At 54.0% G+C, this 10,540-nt stretch overlaps 1 protein-coding gene across 3 annotated transcripts in view; it reads right to left on the minus strand.

The window, feature by feature from the left end:
* LOC144951417 (thyroid hormone receptor beta-like) overlaps nucleotides 1–10,540 on the minus strand; it is a 55,170-nt gene that overhangs the window by 17,757 nt on the left and 26,873 nt on the right. Inside the window, exons 2-3 of one of the 3 annotated variants that reach the window (XM_078881659.1) lie at nucleotides 8,986–9,543; nucleotides 6,735–7,091 (exon numbers count right to left, since the gene is read on the minus strand). In XM_078881659.1, coding sequence (XP_078737785.1) covers nucleotides 6,735–6,981 — 247 coding nt within the window. In that variant the 5' untranslated portion in view covers nucleotides 6,982–7,091; nucleotides 8,986–9,543. Of the gene's footprint in view, nucleotides 1–6,734; nucleotides 7,291–8,985; nucleotides 9,544–10,540 lie in introns of those variants that run through there. The other 2 variants (XM_078881660.1, XM_078881658.1) reach the window with 2 other exon arrangements.

The raw sequence follows: 10,540 nt of genomic DNA on the forward strand, positions 1-10,540 counted from the left end.
CTCGCATTTAAATCAATCAGTCGCCATCTTGAATCAACAATTACTCAAAAGCATTACATATATATAAAGAGAAAGCACCATTCAAATCATCACCATCACTCCACAGGCAACTGTCGTTAGAGATCAGGGTTGGTATCGAGGAACACGCCAACAAGATGTATCCCACGTGTAGTGGGTAGAATGGAGAGCGAGACTTAATAGAACCAACACGTTTGTTATAAAAATAATGACCTTAATACGAAGGGGTAACGCCCCCTTCCACCCGATACTCTAGAGGTATAGCCTCCGGGCTAACGCGCCCTAACACTGGGGAGGTTAACTTCGACCCGACCCCGGCTGGGGTCCCGGTCCCGTCTTTGGGCTCCTCTTCAGGGTGACGGCTTCGGGTCTTCAGGTGGCGGCTTCGGGTCTTCAAGTATACAACAGCAGCCGGACCCGTAAATGGGTCCGGCTTATATAGTCAGTCCCGGCTCTCTCTGCCTCTAACCACGTCCTCCTTCTCGAAGGTTCGAGAAGGACCTGGGCTGTGGACACGTCATCCCCCCAGCCCCCCTGGGTTCAACCCGAGTGCCACGGCCCAGCTCGATCCGGGCACTCTTCCGCCCCCTGTCGTCCTGGGGCTTGCACTACATCCGGAGAGCAGTGGCACCAGTAATGCCACTACATACGTGTAGTCACTACCCCCCCCCTACCCAGAGTCTCTTCCCACCTTCACACACACACAGTCACTACCCCACACACACACACAGTCACTACCCCACTCACACACACACACACAGTCACTACCCCACTCACACACACACAGTCACTACCCCACTCACACACACACACAGTCACTACCCCACTCACACACACAGTCACTACCCCACTCACACACACACACAGTCACTACCCCACTCACACACACACACAGTCACTACCCCACTCACACACACACAGTCACTACCCCACACACACACACAGTCACTACCCCACTCACACACACACACACAGTCACTACCCCACTCACACACACACAGTCACTACCCCACTCACACACACACACAGTCACTACCCCACTCACACACACAGTCACTACCCCACTCACACACACACACAGTCACTACCCCACTCACACACACACACAGTCACTACCCCACTCACACACACACACAGTCACTACCCCACTCACACACACACAGTCACTACCCCACTCACACACACACACAGTCACTACCCCACTCACACACACACACAGTCACTACCCCACTCACACACACACAGTCACTACCCCACTCACACACAGTCACTACCCCACTCACACACACACAGTCACTACCCCACTCACACACACACACAGTCACTACCCCACTCACACACACACACTCACTACCCCACTCACACACACACAGCCACTACCCCACTCACACACACACACAGTCACTACCCCACTCACACACACACACAGTCACTACCCCACTCACACACACACACAGTGTCACTACCCCACTCACACACACACACAGTGTCACTACCCCACTCACACACACACACAGTGTCACTACCCCACTCACACACACACAGTCACTACCCCACTCACACACACACAGTCACTACCCCACTCACACACACACAGTCACTACCCCACTCACACACATACAGTCACTACCCCACTCACACACAGAGTCACTACCACACTCACACACACAGTCACTACCCCACTCACACACACACACAGTCACTACCCCACTCACACACACACACAGTCACTACCCCACTCACACACACACAGTCACTACCCCACTCACACACACACAGTCACTACCCCACTCACACACACACACAGTCACTACCCCACTCACACACACACACAGTCACTACCCCACTCACACACACACAGTCACTACCCCACTCACACACAGTCACTACCCCACTCACACACACACAGTCACTACCCCACTCACACACACACAGTCACTACCCCACTCACACACACACACAGTCACTACCCCACTCACACACACACAGTCACTACCCCACTCACACACACACAGTCACTACCCCACTCACACACACAGTCACTACCCCACTCACACACACACAGTCACTACCCCACTCACACACACACAGTCACTACCCCACACACACACACACAGTCACTACCCCACTCACACACACACACAGTCACTACCCCACTCACACACACACAGTCACTACCCCACTCACACACACACAGTCACTACCCCACTCACACACACAGTCACTACCCCACTCACACACACAGTCACTACCCCACTCACACACACAGTCACTACCCCACTCACACACACACAGTCACTACCCCACTCACACACACACAGTCACTACCCCACTCACACACACACACAGTCACTACCCCACACACACAGTCACTACCCCACTCACATACACACACAGTCACTACCCCACTCACATACACACACAGTCACTACCCCACTCACACACACACACAGTCACTACCCCACTCATACACACACACACAGTCACTACCCCACTCATACACACAGTCACTACCCCACACACACACACACAGTCACTACCCCACTCACACACACACACAGTCACTACCCCACTCACACACACACACAGTCACTACCCCACACACACACACAGTCACTACCCCACACACACACAGTCACTACCCCACTCACACACACACAGTCACTACCCCACTCACACACACACTCACTACCCCACACACACACACACAGTCACTACCCCACACACACACAGTCACTACCCCACACACACACACACTCACTACCCCACACACACACACAGTCACTACCCCACACACACACACAGTCACTACCCCACTCACACACACACCCACTACCCCACACACACACACAGTCACTACCCCACTCACACACACACAGTCACTACCCCACACACACACACACAGTCACTACCCCACTCACACACACACAGTCACTACCCCACTCACACACAAAGTCACTACCACACTCACACACACAGTCACTACCCCACTCACACACACACACAGTCACTACCCCACTCACACACACACACAGTCACTACCCCACTCACACACACACTCACAACCCCACACTCACTACCCCACTCACACACACACAGTCACTACCCCACTCACACACACAGTCACTACCCCACACACACAGTCACTACCCCACTCACACACACACAGTCACTACCCCACTCACACACACAGTCACTACCCCACACACACACACACAGTCACTACCCCACTCACACACACACCCACTACCCCACACACACAAACAGTCACTACCCCACTCACACACACACAGTCACTACCCCACACACACACACACAGTCACTACCCCACTCACACACACACCCACTACCCCACACACACACACAGTCACTACCCCACTCACACACACACACAGTCACTACCCCACTCACACACACACACACTACCCCACACACACACACAGTCACTACCCCACTCACACACACACAGTCACTACCCCACTCACACACACACACAGTCACTACCCCACACACACACACACAGTCACTACCCCACTCACACACACACAGTCACTACCCCACACATACACACAGTCACTACCCCACTCACACACACACACACTCACTACCCCACTCACACACACACAGTCACTACCCCACTCACACACACACACTCACTACCCCACACACACACAGTCACTACCCCACACACACACAGTCACTACCCCACTCACACACACACACAGTCACTACCCCACTCACACAGTCACTACCCCACTCACACACACACACTCACTACCCCCACTCACACACACAGTCACTACCCCACTCACACACACACAGTCACTACCCCACTCACACACACACACACAGTCACTACCCCACACACACACACACAGTCACTACCCCCCACACACACAGTCACTACCCCACTCACACACACAGAGTCACTACCCCACTCACACACACACAGTCACTACCCCACTCACACACACACACAGTCACTACCCCACTCACACACACACAGTCACTACCCCACTCACACACATACAGTCACTACCCCACTCACACACAAAGTCACTACCACACTCACACACACAGTCACTACCCCACTCACACACACACTCACTACCCCACTCACACACACAGTCACTACCCCACACACACACACACAGTCACTACCCCACTCACACACACACACAGTCACTACCCCACTCACACACACAGTCACTACCCCACTCACACACACACTCACTACCCCACTCACACACACACAGTCACTACCCCACTCACACACACAGTCACTACCCCACTCACACACACAGTCACTACCCCACTCACACACACACAGTCACTACCCCACTCACACACACACACAGTCACTACCCCACTCACACACACAGTCACTACCCCACTCACACACACACTCACTACCCCACTCACACACACACACAGTCACTACCCCACACACACACACACAGTCACTACCCCACTCACACACACAGTCACTACCCCACTCACACACACACTCACTACCCCACTCACACACACACAGTCACTACCCCACACACACACAGTCACTACCCCACTCACACACACACTCACTACCCCACTCACACACACACAGTCACTACCCCACTCACACACACACACAGTCACTACCCCACACACACACACACAGTCACTACCCCACTCACACACACACACAGTCACTACCCCACTCACACACACACAGTCACTACCCCACACACACACACACAGTCACTACCCCACACACACACACACAGTCACTACCCCACACACACACACACAGTCACTACCCCACACACACACACACAGTCACTACCCCACTCACACACACACAGTCACTACCCCACTCACACACACACTCACTACCCCACTCACACACACACAGTCACTACCCCACTCACACACACACAGTCACTACCCCACACACACACACACAGTCACTACCCCACACACACACACACACTCACTACCCCACTCACACACACAGTCACTACCCCACACACACACACACAGTCACTAACCCACTCACACACACACTCACTACCCCACTCACACACACACAGTCACTACCCCACTCACACACACACAGTCACTACCCCACACACACACACACACAGTCACTACCCCACTCACACACACACAGTCACTACCCCACTCACACACACACTCACTACCCCACACACACACACACAGTCACTACCCCACTCACACACACACAGTCACTACCCCACTCACACACACAGTCACTACCCCACACACACACACACAGTCACTACCCCACACACACACAGTCACTACCCCACTCACACACACACAGTCACTACCCCACTCACACACACACAGTCACTACCCCACACACACACACACAGTCACTACCCCACTCACACACACACAGTCACTACCCCACTCACACACACACTCACTACCCCACACACACACACACAGTCACTACCCCACTCACACACACACACACTCACTACCCCACACACACACACACAGTCACTACCCCACTCACACACACACAGTCACTACCCCACACACACACAGTCACTACCCCACTCACACACACACAGTCACTACCCCACACACACACAGTCACTACCTCACTCACACACACACAGTCACTACCCCACTCACACACACAGTCACTACCCCACACACACACACACAGTCACTACCCCACACACACACAGTCACTACCCCACTCACACACACACAGTCACTACCCCACTCACACACACACACAGTCACTACCCCACACACACACACAGTCACTACCCCACTCACACACACACACAGTCACTACCCCACTCACACACACACACAGTCACTACCCCACACACACACACACACAGTCACTACCCCACTCACACACACACACAGTCACTACCCCACTCACACACACACACAGTCACTACCCCACTCACACACACACACAGTCACTACCCCACTCACACACACACACAGTCACTACCCCACACACACACACACAGTCACTACCCCACTCACACACACACACTCACTACCCCACACACACACACACAGTCACTACCCCACACACACACACAGTCACTACCCCACTCACACACACACACAGTCACTACCCCACACACACACACAGTCACTACCCCACTCACACACACACACAGTCACTACCCCACTCACACACACAGTCACTACCCCACTCACACACACAGTCACTACCCCACTCACACACACACACAGTCACTACCCCACTCACACACACAGTCACTACCCCACTCACACACACAGTCACTACCCCACTCACACACACACTCACTACCCCACTCACACACACACTCACTACCCCACTCACACACACACAGTCACTACCCCACTCACACACACACAGTCACTACCCCACTCACACACAGTCACTACCCCACACACACACACACAGTCACTACCCCACTCACACACACACACTCACTACCCACACACACACACACAGTCACTACCCCACACACACACAGTCACTACCCCACACACACAGTCACTACCCCACTCACACACACACAGTCACTACCCCACACACACACAGTCACTACCACACACACACTCACTACCCCACTCACACCCCCCCACCCACCCCCACCCACAGAGCGTCTCTCCCCACGCGCGCCGCACGAAGCGCTGGCAAGCAAGCAAGCAAGTAAATAAATAAACAATCCCGCAAACTCGTTCACCTTTCTTGGGCTCTCCTCGGTCGCCGCTCGCCTCGCGCTTGATGCCCCCGCCCCTCCGCGAGGGGCGGGGCCGCGAGGCGGGTGGTGGCAGGGGGCTGCCCCCACCGCTGCTGCTGCTGCTGATGGTGGAGGAGGAGGAGGAGGTGGTCGTGGTGGTGGTGGAGACCGGCTGGGGCAGGGTGCCGAGGCGGGAGGGAGTGTTCGAGAGAACGTCTCGTCTCTTCGGGTCACGGTGACCCAGGATCATGGCTTCGGGTTCCTCCCACCGCTACGGCTCCTCCCTCCCTCCCTCCTCCCTGTGCTCCCCACGCTTTGCTGCTGCTGCTGCTGCGGCTGATGATGCTGCGGCTGATGATGCTGATGATGATTGATCCACCACACACACACAGGCAAAGCACGCCGGCTGTAATCTCATTCACAACAGCAGCAGCAGCCACATGGCTCCACGTGCAGTCACGAACCGCAACGATACTGTGGAGAACACCACCACTACCATCCCACCACTAACCACCACCACTACCACACCACCACTAACCACCACTACCACACCATCACTACCACTACTACCACACCACCACACCACTACTACCACACCACTACCACACCACTACCACACCACCACTAACCACCACACCATCACTACTACACTACCACCACTGCCACACCAACACGACCATAAACACTACACCACCACTACCACATAACTACCAACTAAAACAACATCACACTCTCACCAAAACGATTCGAATTAACCCAATAGTACTACGCACACACCACCTACGCAAACATCGCTACCACTACCGTATAGACCACACTGCCGCCCGACACAACACGACCACACGCACACAATCACAACATCACCACTCACAACACAAATGCTGACACCACTATCGAATCCATTACCACCACGACCACCTAACAGCACCTACGCTGCCATCAACCCCACCACCACTGCCCACATCACCCAGAACACCACTCAACACAGTTAGTACACTACCATCACCACCATCACCACCACCTCGTACGCCACCATCACCCACACCAGTAACCTGCACAAACACCTACACTACCTACTTAGACCACCATTACACCACACACACCACTGGTATTCCCCCTAAAAGACAAAGGTCCCCCGTGTAGCCTACACAGACTCCTGGGGGCAAGTGCTGGTTGGGGTGTGTGCAGGAAGGTTGGGGGAGGAGGCCCGGTAGTGGAGAGCGACGTTCATGGAGCGGTCTCCACGGCCCGGCCAGATGGGGTGAGGGCAGGTCTATGGATCTCTGTGTGAGTCTATGGATCTCTGTGTGAGTCTATGGGTCTCTGTGTGAGTCTATGGGTCTCTGTGTGAGTCTATGGGTCTCTGTGTGAGTCTATGGGTATCTGTGTGAGTCTATGGGTCTCTGTGTGAGTCTATGGGTCTCTGTGTGAGTCTATGGGTATCTGTGTGAGTCTATGGGTCTCTGTGTGAGTCTATGGGTCTCTGTGTGAGTCTATGGGTCTCAAAGTCTATGGGTCTCTGTGTGAGTCTATGGGTCTCTGTGTGAGTCTATGGGTCTCTGTGTGAGTCTATGGGTCTCTGTGTGAGTCTACGGGTCTCTGTGTGAGTCTACGGGTCTCTGTGTGCGTCTATGGGTCTCTGTGTGCGTCTATGGGTCTCTGTGTGAGTATATGGGTCTCTGAGTCTATGGGTCTCTGTGTGAGTCTATGGGTCTCTGTGTGAGTCCACGGGTTTCTGTGTGAGCCTGTGGGTCTCTGTGTGAGTCTATGTATCTCTGTGTGAGTCTACGGGTCTCTAAGTCTATGGGTCTCTGTGCGAGTCTATGGGTCCCTGTGTGAGTCTATGGGTCTCTGTGTGAGTATATGGGTCTCTGAGTCTATGGGTCTCTGTGTGAGTCTACGGGTCTCTGTGTGAGTCTACGGGTCTCTGTGTGCGTCTATGGGTCTCTGTGTGCGTCTATGGGTCTCTGTGTGAGTATATGGGTCTCTGAGTCTATGGGTCTCTGTGTGAGTCCACGGGTTTCTGTGTGAGCCTGTGGGTCTCTGTGTGAGTCTATGTATCTCTGTGTGAGTCTACGGGTCTCTAAGTCTATGGGTCTCTGTGCGAGTCTATGGGTCCCTGTGTGAGTCTATGGGTCTCTGTGTGAGTATATGGGTCTCTGAGTCTATGGGTCTCTGTGTGAGTCCACGGGTCTCTGTGTGAGCCTGTGGGTCTCTGCGCGAGTCTAAGAGCAGATGATGGGCGCGGACAGACCTCTATGGGTCCCTGCGGGCAGCATGTCCAGCACCTCGCCCGACCGCCTGTGTCTCCTCGGCGCCGAAGTTGGTCACGGTGCACCGGGCACTCATTTAAGGCTGAGTCGACATAGTGGGAGGGCCCAGGAGCACGCTGAAGGTCACCGACGTTGGCCCTGAGCGGGATCGCGGGGCAGTCGAGGGGGGAGTGAGCCTAGGTTCAATTCTAGCATCACTGCCACATCACACACCACAAGTCACACGACACAGACACACGCCGCACTGCCAGACATCTCGAGGTCTTCACGAGATGTCCCCCCGTGCGCGCGTGTCGCAAGAACTTCTGTCCGTCTCTCTCTCTCTCGGATCCTTCTCCTCCTGGCCCCGTTTGCGCCTCTTCTTCCTGCGCCTCCTCCTCTTCTTTCTGGTTTTCGGCGCGTGCCGTATGTTGGTCGTGGTGATGGCGCTGCCGATGGCGGTGCTGTTGGTGACGATGCCTCGCTGCGTATGTGGTCGTCAGTGTGATCCCGGCTCTCCGCGCTCCGCTAGTCCTCCGCTGTAGCTCCGTGGCGTCATTCTGGAGGGCACACAAGAACCCACGGACACGGTGATCATGATTGTGATCACGGTGATGAGATCGTGATGAAGATGACGGTCTGAGACCAGATGGGGGGAGACTGTCATTGCAGATCTATGGGTCTCTGTGTGAGTCTATGGGTCTCTGTGTGAGTATGTGGGTCTCTGTGAGTCTATGGGTCTCTGTGTGAGTCTATGGGTCTCTGTGTGAGTCTATGGGTCTCTGTGTGAGTCTATGGGTCTCTGTGTGAGTCTGTGGGTCTCTGTGTGAGTCTATGGGTCTCTGTGTGAGTCTATGGGTCTCTGTGTGAGTCTGTGGGTTTTCGTAAGTCTGTAGGTATCTGTGTGAGTCTCTGCATGAGTCTGTGGGTCTCTGTGTGAGTCTATGGGTCTCTGTGTGAGTCTATGGGTCTCTGTGTGAGTATGTGGGTCTCTGTGAGTCTATGGGTCTCTGTGTGAGTCTATGGGTCTCTGTGTGAGTCTATGGGTCTCTGTGTGAGTCTATGGGTCTCTGTGTGAGTCTGTGGGTCTCTGTGAGTCTATGGGTTTCTGTGTGAGAGTCTATGGGTCTCTGTGTGAGTCTATGGGTCTCTGTGTGTGAGTCTATGGGTCTCTGTGTGAGTCTATGGGTCACATGTGCGAGTCTATCTAAGGGCAGGAGGTGAGTGACTCTGGGCGTGTCTCTACTGTGCGGCAGCTGCAGGATCTGGCAGAGGGAAGTGTTGATATTTACACACGAGGTATTCATTTATGGCTGAATCGACCCAGGGCAAGTGTAGGACCGCTCCCACATACTCACACACCCACACAATAATACACCCACACCCCCAAACACCCATACACCTATACACCCACACACAGAGGCGGGCCTAGAGAGTTGTCAGAATCAGAAAATTTTATTTTTATAATTGAATATATTTTCATTAATGCTATATGTATTTTACAAAGTTCGTTCCCATTAGTCTATGAACGTCATATCATTGCTACTCTCTCCCTCA

The sequence above is a fragment of the Lampetra fluviatilis genome, chromosome 62, assembly GCF_964198595.1.
Source record: "Lampetra fluviatilis chromosome 62, kcLamFluv1.1, whole genome shotgun sequence".
Taxonomy (NCBI): Eukaryota; Metazoa; Chordata; class Hyperoartia; order Petromyzontiformes; family Petromyzontidae; genus Lampetra; species Lampetra fluviatilis.